General features: G+C 41.6%; 1 protein-coding gene across 2 annotated transcripts in view; it reads left to right on the forward strand.

Annotated features, from left to right (window-relative positions):
• The window catches only part of ascc3 (activating signal cointegrator 1 complex subunit 3), a 370,966-nt gene that overhangs the window by 161,452 nt on the left and 188,605 nt on the right, over positions 1-20,909 (forward strand). The window contains exons 1-2 of one of the 2 annotated variants that reach the window (XM_028470287.1): positions 15,473-15,516; positions 17,694-17,818. The exons of the other annotated variant lie outside the window; for it this stretch is intronic. Coding sequence (XP_028326088.1) covers positions 17,729-17,818 — 90 coding nt within the window. The 5' untranslated portion in view covers positions 15,473-15,516; positions 17,694-17,728. Of the gene's footprint in view, positions 1-15,472; positions 15,517-17,693; positions 17,819-20,909 lie in introns of those variants that run through there. 2 annotated transcript variants of the gene reach the window in all.

The following is a 20,909-nucleotide window of genomic DNA, read 5'->3' on the forward strand; positions in this document are numbered from 1 at the left end:
ATGACTTCTATTTCCTCCCTCCAGTGTGGCCTTCATCCACTAAAGCTTTCATTTAGAGGGAAACACAAACCCAAGGCAAAGTGTTTTTACCCACTATGTGTGAACAATGGCATGAAGCAAGTGAAGAAAAAACCTTGGCATTTTCTTTAGCGTTACTTTCCAACGAAATTGTCAAGAGTTTTTACTTCTGGCTGCAGTGTAGTGTTAAGCAAAATGTGTGATCCAGTAAGTGTAAACCCTTTTTATAGCTTTTAAACACAACAAATGCCTTAAGTCGAAATAAGTATTTTTCAAATACCTCTGAAGGAAAATTCACTCACGTGTTACCCATTAAAAAAACTCAAAATTACCAAATCAATACTAAATGTGGGCCCACACACACACACACACACACACTATGAAGGGTTGAATCACTTCTAAATTCATGCACACCAGTCTAACACACATGTACCTTCCTGCCTAACTTTCACTAAACTTACCTCATTTAAGTAGTTAGGTGTAGTGGCAGGTGAGGCGTGACTGAAGCTATAGTGATGAGGTGCTGTCTTTATACTGTGCAAAAGCCTTGCCCTCCCTGAATGTCTAGGCCAAGGGTTCTCAACTGGTCTCATCCTGTGACCCAAGTTTTGCCACGGTCATTAAATCACCACCAAGTTTTCAAAAATAGCTGTTGAAAACACACACATATATAGGCAAGGCAAGGCAAATTTATTTGTATAGCGCATTTCATACACAAGGCAACTCAATGTGCTTTACATGATAAAACATTCAATTGTTCAAAATCAATAAGAACATTTAAAATCATCAGTAAAATCAATTCAAATCATCAACAAACACATGACATCAACAACATGACCAAAAATCTCTCTCTCAATCATACGCAGTAGAGAAAAAAAGTGCCTTTAACTTTGACTTAAAAATGTTCACATGTGATCCTGACTTCAGTTCTGCTGGCAGTTTGTTCCTCTTCTTTGCAGCATAACAACTAAAAGCAGCATCACCATGTTTACTGTGAGCTCTGGGCTCCACTATCTGACCTGTGTCCATAGATCTGAGAGACCTGCTGGGTTCATACCTGACTAACATGTCACTGATGTATTCTGGACCAAACCCATTCACAGATTTATACACCAGCAGCAGAACTTTAAAGTCTATTCTGAGGCTGACTGGGAGCCAGTGTAAAGACTTTAAAACTGGACTAATGTGTTCTGACCTCTTTGTTCTGGTTGAGACCTGAGCTGCAGCGTTCTGAACCAGCTGTAGATGTTTGATGTTCTTTTGGGGGATTCCTGTCAGAAGACCATTACAATAGTCCAGTCTGCTGGAGATAAAAGCATGGACCAGTTTCTCCTGATCTTTCTGAGCCATTAAACCTTTCACTCTGGAAATGTTCTTTAGGTGGTAGAAGATGTTTTTGTGATAGATTTGATCTGACTGCTGAATGTCAGATCTGAGTCAATCAGAACACCAAGGTTTTTTACTTGGTCTTTAGCTTTTAAAGATCGAGACTCAAGATACTTGCTGACAGCAGTCCTCTTTTCCTTGTTACCAAAGACAATCACTTCCATCTTGTCATGGTTTAGTTGAAGGAAGTTTTCACTGATCCAGCAGTTTACTTTTTCTAAGCAGTCACACAACACCTCAATGGGACCATAGTCATCTGGGTTCAGTGATAGATATAGTTGTGTGTCATCTGCGTAGCTCTGATAATCAACCTTACAGTTCTGTAAAATCTGTCCTAAAGGAAGCATATAAAGGCTAAACAGAAGAGGTCCAAGAACAGATCCCTGAGGAACCCCACAGGACATTGGTAATCTGTCAGATTCAAAGTTTCCAATGCTTACAAAATAGCTTCGCTCCTCCAAGTATGACTTAAACCATTGCATTACTTTTCCATTTAGTCCAACCCATGTTTGCAATCTGTGCAACAAAATTGTATGATCTACAGTATCAAATGCAGCACTTAGATCCAACAGAATGAGAACAGATACTTTTCCTGAATCAGTGTTCAACCTTATGTCATTGATCACTTTGATAAGAGCAGTTTCAGTGCTGTGATGAGAACGAAAACCTGACAAATTTATCAAATATTTTGTTGAATGTTAAGAATTGACTCAGTTGGTTGAAGACCACCTTCTCAATGATCTTGGCCATGAATGGAAGGTTGCTGATTGGTCTATAGTTAGCCAGTATAGAGGCATCCAGTGTTCTCTTTTTTAACAGAGGTTTCACAGCAACTACTTTCAGGGATTTTGGTACGGTGCCTGATTGGAATGAGCAGTTAATTATCTGACACAAATCAGTGACAATTGACTTTACAACAGTTTTAAAGAAGTTTGAGGGTATTGTGTCAAGGCAACATGTTGATAGATTCAGCTGCTGAACAGTTTTCTCTATTGTTTTTAGGTTCACTGTAATAAACTCTAACATTGTAGTTGACTTATCCCTCAGTGGTTGAAGCTGTTCAAGCTTTTTGTGATTTTGCTGGTTTGTTATGATGTATGACCTTATTGATTGTATTTTTTCATTGAAATATACAGCAAATTCATTGCATTTTCCAGCTGACAGTAATTCAGGGGCTATCTGATCTGGGGGGGTTGTGAGCTTTTCAATTACAGAAAACAACGTGTAAGAGTTGTTGAGATTTTTGGCAATAATTTCAGAAAAGTATTGCTGCCTTCCTTTGAACAAGCCATCATTGAATTTTCGCAGATTTATTTTGTATAGTTCTAGATGAAATTGGAGTTTTGTTGATCTCCATTAACGCTCAGCTCTTCTACAGTCAGATTTCAAATTCTGCATTATCTCAGTCCTCCTCCAAGGTGTTTTCAGTGTGTTTGGTTTTCTCTTAGTTTTGATTGGAGCCACCACATCTATGACATTACAGACGTTTCTATTATACTCATCCAGAAGATCATCAACTGTCTCAGCACTCAATGTTGGTGCCATTGCTATTGCTTCCATAAACTGTGCACTTGTGTTCTCATTTATGTACCTTTTCTTTAAACACACATAACTAGGGGGAACAGATGTTACAGTCTCTAGGTCAAAAAAGACACAGAAATGATCAGATAGAGCTAAGTCTCTTACATCAACAGCAGAGATATCAACACCTTTAGAGATAACCAGATCCAAAGTGTGACCTTGAGTGTGTGTCGGACCAGTCACATGTTGTGTAAGACCAAAAGTATCCATTAAAGCATACAGTTCTTTGGCAGTATAGTCCATGTTATTGTCTACATGAATATTTAAGTCACCTGTTATTATTAAAAAGTTGTATTCAGTGCATACAACTGACAGCAGTTCAGCAAACTCATCCATGAATTCTTTAGAATATTTTGGGGGTCTATAAACGACTAAAAACAGAACTCTTGAATCACCCTTCAGTAAGAATGACATATATTCAAAGGAGATAAAATCACCAAATGTTATTTCTTTGCACTGAAATATTGATTTAAAGATGGCAGCAACTCCACCACCTTTCCTGCAAGTACGACACTTATTTAAATAAATAAAGTCTTGTGGTGCACTTTCATTGAGAATAGTATTACTGATACCATCATTCAACCACGTTTCATTAAGAAATAAAAAGTCCAAGTGATGTGTCAAAATAAAATCATTAATTATTAGTGACTTGTTAACGAGAGATCTAACATTAAGAAGAGCTAATTTTAAAGACTTTACTGGAGACACTGGTGGACTTTTTGGATGACATGTTATAGGAGTCAAATTTTTATCTCTATAAAGCGTTTTGCTTTTCTTTAATTTTACAATTTTACCTGTGTTACCTGTCACCACAGGAATTAAAGAAGCTGCATTAACTCCATAAGGCCCTGACTTTTTCTGATGTGTCTGATGTGTGCTGGGTCTAGACTGCAATAGCTCTATTTTTGTTCCTAAAAATAGAGCTATTGCAGTCTAGACCCAGCACACATCAGACCTGTGTCGCTCTAAGATGAACACAGCTGGCCTGAGGAGAAGAGTGATCCTGGTCCTGGTATCGTCGAGGAGGGATGGGTGGTGCAGATTGGTTCTTTAGAGGAGATAAGATGGGACCGTGGTGGGGTATAGGGTGGGGTGTCAGTCTTGTGCCAGCGAGAACCAGCTCGTTCATCTGGGCAGTTAAATCCAAGAAGGCAGGGGTAGGAGAGAAGCTGGATGAGGTGGAAGTAGGTGAATTTTGGGGGGAAGCAGGTGGGTCCTGAAATGTGGGGGTTGGGTTGACCTCTTCATTTTGGCGATTTTGATTTCTTGCTGGAAGCTCATCGACTCCATGTTCTTTCCTTGTTGTTTTGTTCTCCGATGGTACATGTCCTTGTTTAGACACAGTCCATCTGCTTTAAAAAGATGATGGCGTTCCCAAAAAATAGGAAAATGTTCTATAAAATTTAGTGAAAGGGCAACACAAGCCAAAGACAAAAATTTATTCAGAGAGTAAATTGTTTAGAATTTCAGATCTCCTTTAAGGACTGGAGGTATCGGGCCATTAATGAACACTTTAGGCTGCAAACAGCTCACAGTTTTTAGCAGATGGGTGAAATCCTGCTTTAACACCTCAGACTCCTCCTTGGCTAAATCATTTAACCCAAAATGAATCACAACATTTTTCAAATGTGGGTAATCTGCAACGATATGCAAGATTTTGTCAGCCAGGTCTGATACTGCAGATCACTTTCACGTTGCTGCTAAACATCTTCTGAGCATCTTTAACAGAAACGTCTCCCACTATCAGTGTGTGAGGTTGTTGCTTTGGCCTACCATGTCGCTTTTGTTTTCCTGAAGCACTTTCAGTCTTCGCAGTTCCAGAAGGTTGTGTGTTGCCCTCATTAGAGCCAGATCCTAGGTCATTCAGCAGTGGGGCGAATCGATTACCCAGTTCTACATGAAACTGGGTTTGTGACTTGGTGATATTCCTGCCTTTAACAGATGTCCACTTTTGTGCCTGGGCAGACAAGTGAGTTGATGTTGAGGATACAGTCTGTGAAGGGAGTGCAGGCCAGTCCGTCTCATTATTGATATCAGGACGCTTTGCTCGGCCCGTTAGCCTTTACATATACATATACTGAATCTATATATTTTCCTGTGCAACATGCATTTCATAACATGCCTATCAAAAGAAAAGTTTCTTTCAAAATTAAAGATATGTCCAACATGAGAGACACTGAGTATTTATTTATTCATTTTTGACCAGCTGGCCTCGACCCACCCAGTACAGGTTCGTGACCCACTTTTGGGTCCCGACCCACCAGTTGAGAATCACTGGTCTTGGCATTACACATATCAGCAAAGATGATGTCAGTCCGTAGGAGACTACAGTTATCCTGAAATAAGATTAGCAGAACCTTGAGGGCAAAGGAACAAATATCATACATACATTACAGTATCATGTCCAATCACAGCAACGATCTGACTCAGAGTGTAACACTACAGTCACTACCACACTATGGGCGGGTGTCATGACACAGACTGTAACTGGACTTAATGGTGGTCCGTTATACACTCAACACTTACACACACTGACATACCTACACACGTGTATACACCTGCATGCCTAATGTTTTTTTCTAAGTGTTTACGTGTCACGTAGACTGTGAACGATAGTGAAGGTCACCTGATTGCTATAGCTTCACTCACGCCGCATCTGCGTGTTAGGTGCACATCCAGGTGTGGCATAGGTGTGCATACACTTCAATGTGTATGGACACTAAAGCGTCTGCAAACGTGTTAACACGTCTGCAAGCATACGTGCAGACATGACTTGTGCCTTGTGCCCGTGTACCCATTCTAAAGGTGCGTTCACACCGAACACGACCGCAGTGCTGCAGTAGCTTCCATCGCCACTGATGTGTCGTTTGCACATAGCGGTGCTTTTTGGTCACTATTATGTTCACATTTACCAGTTCCAGACAGGAAAAACTGTGTTACATTTCATTTTATTTTCACAGAGCGTATCAGGTGTAGCACTCCGCGGTCCAAACTGACACCGTAGCCACACACACACACACGTCACTCAGTCACATTAAAGAAGGTTGCGGTCATTATACGGGGTGGATTAAAGAATGAATAAAGAATTGTTTTATCCCGTTCTTCTCCCTGTTATTATCACATTATAAAAAAGTTTAAAAATAGCAGGAATTAGTGCTGTTCTCGAACGGTCTTGAGGGAAAATCCCGAGTCCGAGACAAGACCGAGTCAAAATGCTTCCGAGTCCGAGACGAGACCCAGACCTTTAAAATTTGGTCTTGAGGCCAAGACCTGTCTTGACGACGACAACACTAGTGTGTGTGTGTGTTTGTGTGTGTATGGGGGGTGGATTGCTTCTAAATACATGCGCACCAGTCTATCAAACGCGTAAACAAACGCGTACCCTGCGCCTGCACGTCTGTATGTCTGATCTACATTTTCCATAGATTTAGAATGGGTACACGGGCACAATGCACAAGTCACGTCCACATGTGTGCTTGCAGACGTGTTAACACGTCTGCAGATGCTGCGTATGCACACCTACGCCACACCTGGATGTGAACCTAACAAACATACATATATCAGTCACACATAGACGCAGGTGTGGCGTGAGTGAAAATGTTAGGTGTCCAGGCGAGCAGGCGTATACACGCGTGCAAGTCAGTAAATGTGTGTGTGAGTGTTGAGTGTATAACGGACCACCATTTAGTCCGGTTACAGTCTGTATCACAACACCCGTCCACAGAGTGGCAGTGGCTATAGTGCTACGCTCTGAGTCAGATCGTTACTGTGATTGGACAGGATACAGCACTCAATTCTCACACACACTTATTGACTTGCGCGCGTGTATACGCCTGCTCGCCTGGACGCCTAACATTTTTTTCTAAGTGTTTACATGTCACCCAGACAGTGCTACATAGTGAAGGTCACCTGATCGCTATAGCTTCACTCACGCCACACCTGCCACTACACCTAACTATGTAATTAGGTAAGTTAGTAGTTGTAGTAGTAGTAGTGTGTGTGTGTGTGTGTGTGTGTGTGTGTGTGTGTGTGTGTGTGTGTGTGTGTGTGTGTGTGTGTGTGTGTGTGTGTGTGTGCGTGTGTGCGTGTGTGTGTGTGTGTGTGTGTGTCTGTGTGTGTGTGTGCTGCTGCGGCTCGTTACAAACTCTGACAGATGTCAGACTGATTAAACTATTTTAACACTATGTACAACGTAAAGCCACAGTTTGCTCACGCTACAAGAGTAAAGAACAAGTGAAGCATTAACAGTATCATTGTTGCTTGTATTTTACAGTGTTTACAGTCGCATCTTGTGTGTTGAGGTACAGTTAGCAAGCTGCTACATGTATGACTTATGGGACCTTTAGCAGTGCACCTTCTACATTAGAGAATATATTCTTGATGAAGTTGCTCAAAAACCACATTCTCTGAACAAGAACCATTAAGTTCAGACGATTCTTGCTCTTTACGGTACCTGTAGTTTTATTTAATGCTTTGAAACCAATAGTTTATCACAACTTCCTGTTGTTATCCACTGCTATAGCTACTGTATACCTGTGAGCCCTCAACTGGTTGGAAGTCATTATGCAGATAGCTTTATTTATGCATTTATAAGTCAATATTGGGATTTATTATGGTTAGTTATTATTAGGACTACAAGAAGATGACCTGCAGATAACTTTAATAACACTCAGAGACACGCTGCTTAATAACCCAACTCTACCCCATCTGCGCTACTTGTCCCCACCCCTTTTGTTTGCCTCCGGGAGGGAATGACTGTGATTGGCTACTAGTTTGCTAAAACTCCAATAATATTGTAACAACATATTGACTGACATTAAAACTGCAAACAAGTTAGGTTGCACTGCTCATTTTATGGACTTTAGATTTAGATATGAAAAAAAAAAAAAAAATGCTGATTCTCCTGATCAGATTTTTTAAAGTAACAACTCCTTTTACAAATATATATATTTTTTAACATTTGAACCATATCTATAGTTTTATAAAATGCATATTTTAAACAATTTCAGTATTATGAACTTTCATGTTTTTTTTTGTTTTTTTTAAATAAACTTTTTACATGCTATTTATGCATTGTAGCCTAAATGAATATAGAAAGTGCTACAAGTAGATCCTCACACAGGGAATTGTCATGTCAAAACGTACATAAGCAATAAACTAACAGTCTTTGATGCTGTCAGTTGCTTCATCAAATTGTAAGGCAAAACGTTTGTCCTAGAGTTTATCTACCAGCTGTTCTTGAAGATCGTTAGCAATGTCATTTATACGTCTGTCGACAGAGGGATTGTTTTTATTTTTGCAGCACTTGCTTCATCCAGCATGACAGAGACTATGTGTAATGCTGCAGTCTGTATCAGCTCCTCTGCTGGTGATGCTAATAATGCCCACTGTACTGAAGTAGCATTCACAAAACAGGATGATTGTTGGCAATATTCGGCACGTTTTTGCTCAAAAAACTCAAGTGGCTTATCAGCTTTTAAGTGACCACCTTAATTTATTTGGCTTCATGCTGTCACCTGCCAACATTTTAGACACAGCGGCCTTTCCTTGTCTCCTACCATTGTCACAGTGATGAAAATGGGTTCAAATAAGGCAAGTCTCGTGTAGTTGCAGAAAAGGGGTAGCAAATAATGGGTGCAAATTGTTTAAAAAAAAATTATTCTTAGTTTTTAGAAGGCATCTGGCGACCCCAAGGTTGAGAATCCCTGCTAACCGTCATGGGCTGATATTGTCCTTTCTCATGTTTAGTAAGTCATTTCCTCTGTGTGCTGAGCTCTGCTCTTTGCTGCTGCTCAGCTCAGCTAGTCCTAGTTTAAAGCTGATATCTGGAGTTTCTGAGAAATCTATGTTTATGTATAATTATTTTGAAATGCGAAAAAATAACTAGTCTTTTACTATGGTCTACTGCCGGTCGTCATTCATATACATTAATGTATATAAGACCCTCTTTTCGTCCTATGGACCCTTATACAAATCAGAATCAGAATTCCTTTATTAATCCCAGGGGGAAATTGTTTTGTTACAGCCACAGAAAAAAAATCACAAATAAAAGAATAAGAAAAAAGTTAACAAAGATGAAAGAAAGAATAAACAATAAATAAGTTTATAATTAGGTAAAAGACTGTTTAAAAATAGGGATCAGATACACACACATTACAGTAGTAGAAAATAAAGTAGGATAGATAATACTAATACTAATAATAATACAAATATATATATATACATATATAATATGATACAGATAATTACAAATATAATACAAATTTACAAATATGATTTAGATATTTACAATAATCTAGCTGTGAGGTTACAGTGAAGCATTGTACAGTTTGATCGCCACAGGCATTTCCTGTGGCGTTCTGTGGAGCACCGTGGTTGGATCAGCCTGGTGCTGAAGGTGCTTCTGTGACTGACCAGCACATCATGGAGTGGGTGGGACTCATTGACCAAGATGGCCTTCACTTTGGACAGGCTCCTCCTCTCTATCACCACTGTCAAAGAGTCCAGTTTAATCCCCAAATGGCAACGTGTGCCCAGCCAATAGGCTTCGACTTCGTGTTTTTGAGACTGTCAATCAAAGTAAATGCGGAACTGTGCATGGAAACAAGGCTGTGTGTCACAACAGCAAACAGGTACATATGATTTTGGCTCCTACCTGACCCATAGACCCATATCAATGCAATCCAATGCGAACTTGTTATGTACCGCGATGCGCATGCAGAAAAGTAGAGGCGTGGCTTCTGGTGGATTGGGAGAGGCAGGAGGAGGAAGTGAGGCTGTTTAGGGCGGGACATTGAGACGTTCCTCTGAAACACCTGATAGCAGCTTTAAGAAAGTGCCTTCTAGTTTAATACTGTTTTGATTCATTTCGAATGTGTTTCTGCTTATGTCTAAATGACAGCTGAGGTTAGTTTAATAATTATTTTCTGTCAGATTTTGCTGCTCCACCACAAATCCACACACTCAGACTTGCGTACACGAGGTCAGACCTGACGTGAGATCTGATCGTACTGTACGATCATGTCAGAAATGATACCAAAGCTTGCGCAAACATTGTACGCTCAGATCTGAATCTGATTTATAAATGAGGGCAACTGACCCCAGATCATGACAAGACACAACATTAAACATAATGCTGCTCTCATTTTTAGAAGCAGGGAACAACCAAATGATCCTCTATCATAGTTCAACAGTACTTTAGCACTTTATTGGAAAGTGTTGCATTTACAATACGTTTTTCTTTTTCTTTTTTTTTTTTAAACACTGGTTTTGTTCTTCACTGACATTTATTCTTTTCCTGTGGTTGTGTGTTCCACTTATGTTAGAATAGACTTCATGTAGGAAGCAACGTTATCACAGATGACAAGTCTAACAGGAGTAATTCACAGGAATGAAACTCAAATAGATGCATTGTGTTTTCCATGCCTCTAGGTGTGGTCGCAGGGCCAATGAGGAGTGGGTTGCTGAGTGTAAATGTGTGTGTGTGTGTGGGGGGGGGTGAATGAATCACTCTATATGTCTGTGTTCTCTGCAGCCTCGCTTCCAGTAGACACCAGTCATGCACACTTTCAGGGATAGATGGAGTTTATTTGAGCTGACCAGGAGAAGTAGCTGAGCACATGAACATGGAGAGTAGAGTTAGGAAGTGACCTTTGGTGCATTGACCTTACCACAGAATCAGAATCAGAATCAGAATCAGAAGAGCTTTATTCACCAGGTACAGTTTAGAACAATACGAGGAATTTGACTAGGTAGTTGCAGTGAAAGGAGACACATCAACACACCGGAGCAGCCATTTGCGGCGCCCACATATTTAGGTGAAAAAAGGGATCAATAACAGGAGGAGAGGAGGGGTGAGGGGAAAAAAACTGCCAGTTTGAAACTGATTTCCCTAAACAGAGAAAGCAGTGTGAAACCAGGAAAAAAACCGCCTCTGCAAACATAAATGTAAGCATGACACAGTCAAACAACTCGAGACAAGGCATGTAGGAAGGGTTGGGTGGGAGGTTGGCTGGGGGAGGGGGTCAGGTGGGAAGAACAACAGGAGTCCAGCCGTTTGGGGACATGGGCGTGCTGCCAGTCGGCGCTGCAACCACGCCTCCATGCAGCTGCGGATGGGAGGTGGGGAAAGATGGCCGACGAGGCATTTGAAGTTGAAGACCTGTAGCTGCGTTACTGACAACCAGATGACGTGTGGAAAAGTTCAGCATCAACAGTTCCAGGAGGAATGTAGGGAAGGAGCGGGGGGAGGGAGTGGGGGTAAGAGCCGCCGTCTGCAGAAACTTCCTGGTGATAAGAGTTGAGACAACCTTGGCTTTAGCCTTGGCAGCTGGGGAGCCGAAAGGGAGATAAGCAATGTGATTTGATACAGGCTATGTTAATTTCCAATAGCCTTCTGTCCTGGGTCTCTCTGCTGTAATCCAATGAGTGGCCTAGTTTCCACTTCCAAGCCGGGTCTCGAACTTCTCCCAGTTGTTATCCATAACGCGTAGACGATCCAAAAGCAGCTCTTGCTTGCATTTGATATCGATCAACACATGAGTCTGAGTGTTCAGAGCCCTGCTACATCCTTCAGAAATCACTGGCAGCTTTTCCAAAACAGTCGCCAGCGTAGTACGGACTTTTCGATAGATTAGGAAGCCACCAGCTCCGATCAGCAGCATGCCTACTATCATTATTCCAATCATGTAGATGTCCTCCACGTCTTCCACGGAAAGGATGGACAGACACACAACTCGCCACTTGTTCCAAGGGTCAAGTGTGTATCCAGCCGCAAACGTCCCGCTTGGACATGCGGGGTCACCACCCCTGGTTCTTTGCGTCGAAAAAATCTGATCGATAGCACTGAGAGACCAACTAATTAATTCCATTATTCCGGTTTTGGATGAGTTGCAGAGAGAGGCTCTTGTTAGTTTCACAAGACCTGACAAAGCAGCAGCTAGGAGAGAGATAAGACGGAAGGGAGGGAGAAACAGAGAGTGCGACTGACCTCGTCGAGAGAAGCAAGAAGAGATGACTGAATAATGATAGTATGGTATGGTAGCGTATGGTATGGTATGGTACTGTACGGTACTGTATGATATGATATGATATGATATGATATGATATGATATGATATGATATGATATGATATGATATGATATGATACGATATGATGTGATATGATATGATATGATATGGCATGGCAAATACTGAAGAATAATAGCAAGATATTTTAGTTTTAATGTTGGCTTTTATGCAGCTCGGTTACAGCCAGTGTCCCATAATATTTTTAAAAAGTAACTGTAGTAGATGGATTGATGGATGGATGGATGGATGGATGGATGGATGGATGGATGGATGGGAGGATGGATAGATGGTGGATGGATGATGGATGGTTGTGTGGATGGATGGACAAATGGATGGATGGGTGGATGGATGGATGGATGATAGATAGGTAGATGGGTGGGTTGATGGATGGATAGACCCCCGCCGCACGCCAGCCCAAAGCGCCCCCCCCGCCGCAACAGGGAGCGGCCGGGCAGGAGAGAAGCCCGTGCCCGCATCAGGGCCAGCACAGGCCCGCACAGCACCATGATACAATGCCCTCTACAGGGAGGCGGCCTCGGCCCCCCCCCGACGAGAAAGGACGCTATCAGCCACCCAAACAGGGCCATCCCGCCACCCACCAACCGATAAGCAGGCGAACCCAAGCACCTCGAGCCAGGCCCCACCACCCCACACCAAGTGCCCCGCCAAAGGCAGCGTGGCGCCACACCGGACCGCAGCCAGTTCCCGGGCGGACGGCAGGAGAACACAACCCGAGACGCCCCATCCAAAGACCCACCCCAGGGTCACCCCCGCCCCGGCACAGCGCCCTCGGGGCCCGGCGCACCCAGCTAGCAGACCAACCACCCCAGACGCGGATCCACGTCGGGGTGGTTGGGCAAGAACCACAGGCCACGCCCCCAAACACCCACCCAGCACAACTTCAGGGGAACCTCCTGTATAGGCTAGGCCACATCGCGCTCCCCCATCCCACCCCCGGCACATGCCACACACCACACACCGGCCCACGCGGTCCCCCAAGTGAGCCGGGGGGGAGGGGGGTGATAGCTAGCAACGTCTCCGGCGATGGTGCACTCCAGGGTACAAAGCCACAGACGGGCAGGCGGAGCGACCCACAGCAACACCCTGCCACCCAGCGACCCAGGATGCAAGCGCCGCCCCCGAGCAGTAGCCACCCCCAGAGCCACCCCTACCCCAGACTCCCCCCGGCCAGGAGCCACAAACCCCACCACACCAGGCCCCCCAACAGGCCCACCCCCATGCTAACCCACCCGGCGCAACCCCACCCGCCCCCCAGGCGAAAGCCACATCCCCCCCACCAGCACCCCGGGCCGACAGGAGCTCCCCAACGCCCAACCCAACAGGAGAACACAACCCGAGACGCCCCACCCAAAGATGGGTGGGGCGTCTTTGCTCTTCCTTAGCCCAAGAGCAAAGGAAGGGGAGGAGGGGAGAATGGGACAGGGGGACAGAGAGCAAGGGGAAAGAGCGGCAGAGAAATACGCAATCTCCCAGCCCCGCGAGCCACCCAGACGTGTACGGAGGGGGCAGGAGAGCAAAATCAAACAACCCAGGGTCCGCAAGGACATCCAGAAGGAATGCACACCCGCGCAGAGGTGCGGGTGTGCAATAACTGAGATTTTAGCATCAACCACGGGGGAAGGAACGACATAAGTCAGCATGAAAAATCAGCCAATCACAAGCACCACAAATATACACTGCTTTAAAAAAGTGTTAAAGGATGTAAAGTCTGTGATAAATGTCTCTAATAAGTCATTAGTAAATACCAGAGAACCACATGAGTGTGAGAAATTATGAGAAAATATGTTATGAAAACAAAATGTAAATGTCTAACTTAAAGACAAGAAACGTGAATTTAACAGTAAATATCCAACTTGTTGACTTGTATATAAACTAAGTATATAAAATAAACACGTGCTTCATATACACATTTATGTTTTCATTTAGGCTGTTTTATAATTTAGGAATTATATTGAGATTCAAGATGTATCAAGTTTTCTATTTTGGCGATCTAGAAAACTACAATGCTGCATATATCAACAAAAAATAAAAAATATATATATATGTACTGTATAGAAATAGCTTATTTTGTATCAAAATACTAGTTTTAGGAGTCGCTGCTTTTACTTCTCAGAACAGAATGTAAAGCTCAGTTAGAGGATTAATGAGTGTGTCCAAACCCAGACCTTCCCCCTAACAAGCTACACTACAGAACTCACTCACACATGCTGTCCCTTACATGAGAAAAAGCCAAAAGTGGCTCATATTGTGCAGCTGTTCATTAATAAATGTGCCTGTGAAGCATTTAGCATCAGCAAATTTAACTTAAAATTATCTTTCTGGCCAGACTTTATTTGAAATAAAATTATCTAGATATATATCATGAACCAACATTTTGAGAAAAAAATTATTGAGATATGAGTTTTGGTCCATATCACCCAGCCCTAGTAGGAATGTTCACAGCATTTCAATGTTAATAAAGGTCGACCTACCAGATTCTAATCACATAATTGTATTTAGTAAGTGGTTGACAAGTGGCTATTTTAGATTTCTCGTACACTTGTCTTAAAATATAAGGAATAATGAAACTTGGTTGGGTAGGTGAGAAGGATCGTAGTGGGTGCCTAAAAATTTCCCTTATTTTCAAATCCTAAACTTGGTATGGATATTATGTTTTTACAATATAATGTCATGGTTGTACAATATAATATCTTGTTTGCGCAATATACTACATTGTTCATACAATATCGTGATCCAAATGATATTTTCCCCTGTGGCAGCTCTGCACATCCGTAGACTATGACTAAAACTTAAATCCAAATGTTTTGTGAAAATTAACACTGAATCCGACTTATTTAGCTGAGTCTATAGTACTTTATTTTATAGTATATAGTTGGTTGCCAAAGATATTATAACATTTTGTTTCCTACTATATTTGAATAATGGGAAAAAAAAAAAAAAAAAAACTGGCAACCCAAGTTCATGTAACACGTTTGCTTTGTCTTTAACTGTTTTTCATTAAGTTTCTGATTTACATTTTGTGTTTCTTCTGTAATGTCTGTTTTCTCTCTCTCCCTATTTTCTTATATTGAACGTTTATTTTCTGACTACAAGTGGAGTTTCTTGTTCTAATCTAAAGCATGGAGATACTACAATAACGTTATTGAGTTGGTAAATGAAAATAAAATCCATATGAAACCTCTTTCAAAAGGTTTAATGTTTTATTAAATCCTGCTGCTGCTGCTGCTTTAAGCTCACGGTAACCAATGAGCAAGTCCTTGCTTTTCCTTTCTATAGTAGTTGGGACATGTAGTCTTCTTCACGAGACCGGTTATATGTAATACGGATAGATAAACTACAATACCCAGAATTCCTGGGTCAGACGCCTGTTGACATCTGCCGGCAGGCTACCTACACAGTCTGTGTGTGTTGGCTCATTCTTCACTGACTGCTCTTAAAAAGGTACAGATTTATATAAGCGGTCAAAGCTACTGTTAAACTTGTCCTTGTTGCACTGTGTTAAACATGTGAACAGTTTGATAGCGTTAACCATTATTTGGCTTCGGACGGAGCAGCTAATAATGCTAATTCAGCTAGCGACACACACACGTAACATGTGTGGAAACTGTCAATTTCTTCTCTAGAAGTTATGTTATGTGTTCCTATGTGTATGTCGCTCATTAGATAAGGTCATTTAAATCATAACACCTGAGTTTAGACCTTTGGTTAGCAATGAATAAAGTTAATTAGAGTTTTATGATTATACATAATGTGTTGCTTGGTCATCCAGCATCAGCAACCTTTGCTAAAGTTTATGTTTTAGTACTTGTCAGCGTTTATTATGTAAATAAAATAATTATATATTTACTTCCACGCTAACTATACCAGATTAAAACTTGTATTTGTATTTTAAAAAGACAGCAAAGCTACTGTGCAATGGATAAAGACTGTAACGCCATCAGAGGTTTAAAACTAGAATGCCCGTTTACATCGCGTATTACGGTAAAGTTGTCAGAAGCCAAAAAATCATCAAAACTCAAATTGTTTTCAAGACACTGCAGCAGATTGTTGTTCTACAGGCCCTCAGGCATATCTCTGCCAATTTTCAACTGGATTCACTGTAGCATTTTCTCATGTTTACACAAAACACACCCAATATGCATAGAGGTACCTGACAGACTGTAGAAAAACAATCTGGAGAAGTTTCCTGAAAACAATTTGATTTTTTATGAATTTTTAGTACAATAACTTTGTACAGTACTGGATGTATTGGGTACAAATTCAGTGTGTAAATATGAGAAAACTATAACATCTGAACATTAGTTTCCTTCTAAAAAACAACATCTTCACTGAGACAAGGCTTTTGATGGCACAATTATTATTATTGTGCTGTCTGGCTCACAGTTAAATGTTTTGCTTACTTCATCAATCACACAGACGTAACTTCCTCTTCCTCCCGACACGCAGCGATGACCCGTTTAGCCCGGTTAGTTGATCGTTTTCTCTCACCATCGTCACACTCTCAATAGTCCACTTAGTAATCTCTGTGATAAGACGTAATTGACGAATTTTCTCGTCAATGGCACTGCATGAGGTGATCAACAAGTTTCATCACATTGCTTCTGTCTGTATGAGTTTTAAACAGAATAGGGGAAAAAAAAAACAAAACGGATTGATAATCAGTAACTAAGATATACAAGAATACAAAGCAAAATACCAACAATGGTAATACATTTCATTCAGTTCAGTTTGCATTTAAAGACAGCAATAGCCATAGATATAATCAGTCTATGATATTAAGGTTATGTTAGAGCTACAGTATGAAAGGGTTAGGTTTAGGGCTGCAGTGGAACAGTTTGAGTGGTAGAGGAACTCTGCCTTAGTGTCCTAAACTCACACCAGAACTCCACATATATGTTAAGGTTTTATTTATTCAAACAGTTTTTTTTTTTTATCAGGAAGTGTTATCTCCTGATATTTAAAAAAAAAACTTAGCATCAATCTATTTATAAAGCAAGGAATATTTGTAAGTCTGTTCCTCAAATATTTCTGCGAATCAGGCTCGGATTGACCTGAGACTTTCAACATGGCTGCTGCTTGGTTCAAGTGTGTACGACGTCAGATTTGTTTGGACTGCAATAATAACGTAACCATTCATGAATTATTTAAAAAAAAATGTTCTTAAATGCAGCTTTGCGGAACAGCTCAATGTTGACAGGAAGTTATGGTAATTCAGGATAACCTGAAAGGAGTGTAGAATCTACAGACGTGACTGCTTTTAGGGCTTTTAAAAATGACCAAAGTGGGTCTAATATCCTAAAAAAGGTGAGGGATAACAATAATAGAAAATGGTGCGCACGTGTACGTCTGTCTGTCCGTCTGTGTGTGTTCAGAATTAAATTTGCATTAGGAATTGAGTGTTTACAAGGTCAGTTGAAAGAGGATTGAACTTTTGTTCTGAATTGAAGATGAATTAAAGCTCCCATGTAAACCATCCGTGAAAAAGCTACTTGACTTCCCACTTTTCTATAGCAACACATGCTTCCTACGCGCACTGCACTAGTATATTAAAAAAAAAAAAGACAAAATGAACTTGCTGTAATCAGAACTCCACATCCCTGTTTGTGTGTCTATTACAGAAGTTTCTGGGGATAAAGGACAAAGATAAAGAACTATGGCTCCTCCCAGGCTCACTGGGGCCCTTCGCTCTTTTTCCAATGTCACCAAGAAGGAGGACGTCACTGATCAGCTGTATGATCTAAAGGTAAGGACATAACACATAATATAAACTTGATATATATTTTTATTCATAAAGAGTTATAAAAAAAAAAAGTGGGTCAAAGTCACGTGCAAAAAATTCCACAAAAGTTATTTTATTAATTACCAGCAGCACAATATCTACCTGTTGTCTACACTTTTTAAGTTTTTTCTCTATATATGGACAGGAAGTGTGAGTAAACCAGGAATTTTTCATAGCGTGGGGATCGCGTTGCACGCAAGTGTTGTAAGAGTGTCCGGGCGCATCCTCCTCCGGAAAAATTTGAAATTTAAAATTTCCTGAGGGCCACGTAATTTAAAGTAATATAAATTAATTTATTTATTGTTTTAAATCTTTGTTATTGCCTTACTTTAAAGCCAAAAGTTATTTGTTGAATTGGTGAAGGGTCATGATTAATTTAGTTAGAAAGTTACTCATGCTTTGTATAGATCCTAGAGGTATTATTAACTAATTCATTTATTATTTGTTTATTTATTTGATTGTTAAGATTATGAAACACACCCTTTATATTGTTTTTTTTTTTTTTTTTCCTTGTCTGCACATGCTGTAAAAGGTCAACATTACAAGAAGTGCAATCAGACAGCTATGCATGTTTTGTTATTGCAATGAAATAGATTAATTTGTTTTATTTCTTTATTGTGACCATCACCCTCCCTAAGGAAGGGTAAGAAGCATTTTATTATAGGGGGGATATAAAAAGGGAGAGCAGTGTTACACCGAGGTGGAGGGGGAAGGGAGCAGGGAGGAGAGACTCAAGGCAGGAAATAGAAAGGGTGGGGAAGAATAGATTATTTTACAGTGAGATGTGAAGTTGTAGTAGAACATATTGTGCTTATTATGTTGTGTAATCAAGCCAGTATGGTGGTAAGTGTGAAGTTTAGCTATAATGGTGGTCGCTGTGGACAGAGGGAAGGAGTGAGTGATAATACCTAAAGCAGGTATTTGGGATCAACGTGTCTCAAGTTAAGCCCAGTATGAGTTTTATCCCACATCCCAAGGCATGCCAGTGCATCGTAGACCAGTGTATGTGCAAAAACCGCTACTGCAAACCCAGGAGCCGCCCCGGGCCCGCAGATGCAGCCAGGCCAGCAGAAAGAGTGGGGGCCAAGGAGCCCCAGGCAACCACCCCACAGCCGAGCAGCCCCCCAGATGTCCCCAAGATCCCAGGCCGAGAAGCAGCCACCGTCCCCCACACTCACATCCGAGAAAGCCCCAAGGAGCCGAGCACCCAGTACATCCCGCCACCGACCCCAACCCCTAAACCCAAGGCGTCCCGCCAGCATAGGGCCCGCCCCCAAGAAAGTAAATGTATATTGAATATTATGACATTTTCTAAATATTCCAGTAGCCTTTGCTTTTCAAAAAAAGCACAACAAAGTTTTTTATTTATATTAATCCTTCAAATAAAGAAAACATGGATTCCAAAAAAAAAACTACAGTGCATTAAAGGGGAGGTATAATGAAAAAAATCACTTTATAATGGTCAGTGACATACATCCTTCAGCCTCATTCAGAGGGACAAAGTTGAAAAAGTTCTGTTTCCTCCCTCCCTTGTTATTCCATACTTAGTAAAAAGTCAGCTTTAAACGGGCGAGTTGGATTTTGCCCACGTTGGCAGGTGACGTCACCGAACACACCTCCTAGAATTGGGGGCTCCTCCATCTCCAACTATCTAACAGCTAAAACAAACACTGCTGTTTAACATAGAATATATATTATACTTTATTGCCATATGTAAATGCAAATTGCACTACTGGACGCCCAAACTGTACTACTTTTTCTGCTGCCAATCGTGTTGGGAATCACTGCTGGAGCCACGGACCCATTGTTTACACACATCAGCTGTTAGCACTCCGTGCTAATGCTACACCAGTCTATGTAGCGTAGTGTAAGGAGGAAACGATACGGATGTTTACGGATACGTGGCTCACAGTGCTAACAACAGACTCGGTTGTGGAATTGGACGGTTTCCAGCTTTTACGGGGTGACGTACGACAGAGAGTGGAAAGGAGAGAGTCTGGCTGTTTTTGTGTGTGGAAAGGAGGAGCTGCTGCTGCTGGTTCTGCAGCAACGGGCACACACTTTTAATCACTGCACGTTGTTTGACTGCATCATTGCGTCACACGCTACTATTTGGCCTTGCTCTTAACTCACTAAACCGAAGGTTGGCCAAATATATTCGGTGGCCGAATATTTGGTGCATCCTTACTAAAAAGAAGACCTGAGTCCGACAGAACACGGCTCAAACGCGTCTGACTGAATGATCCGTTGTGAGTTATAAACATGATGAGCAGCTTCATGTGCAGCTATACGCTATGCCTGGTTGAACTAATTATATTTGATGGTGATTATTGATTAACAAGTTGAGGATGCACACAGGCAACATCGGGGGCAGCTAGGTTGCTGCAGGGGTCCTCAGGTGAAGATGGGAGCCTCCGAGCAAATTGCCTGTATTGAATAGCCAGTGTGGCTGATGTGCGTGTTTCTCGGTTTGTGCAAATTAAAAAGAGGGTTTAAAAATACCATGCACGCCTGGAAGTCCAAGTGTGCAACAATTATTATGACGGTACCGATTAAAAAAGGAAAAAACAACAGAAAAGCGGTGTCACACTGTAGGGGATCAAAATCACATTCAGCACAATGGCAATACACCGTGATGAACACAAACCAAGCCAAGTCAAGGCACTTGATTTCCTGATTGTTGCTTGGGGGCACCGTTACTAAAGTAGAGACCTCACTGGGTAGATGAGCAGGAAAAAAAAGAAGAGAATCTCATCTATTGGTCAAAGCGAGTGCTTAAGAGTGCTCAGAAAACTCTTTCTTCTCCGCCTGTTCTTTCACAACATTCAATAACAAATTGCTGTGTTTTTGATGTTTTGTTTCACTCCTTAGCCGGTTCTGCCCACCCACAATTCCTTGCGCTCTACATCATCTTCCAACCCTATTGTTTGGTCGGAGCCGACAGCATCTGTGTTCACAGCCTACCTGAATCAATCTGGACTTTGATTGGAAATGCTCCGAGGCCGGCCAAAACAATCACTCTATGATTCTCCTGCCAGATCCGCTCTAGACTTGG

Source organism: Gouania willdenowi, chromosome 16, assembly GCF_900634775.1.
Source record: "Gouania willdenowi chromosome 16, fGouWil2.1, whole genome shotgun sequence".
NCBI classification, from domain to species: domain Eukaryota; kingdom Metazoa; phylum Chordata; class Actinopteri; order Blenniiformes; family Gobiesocidae; genus Gouania; species Gouania willdenowi.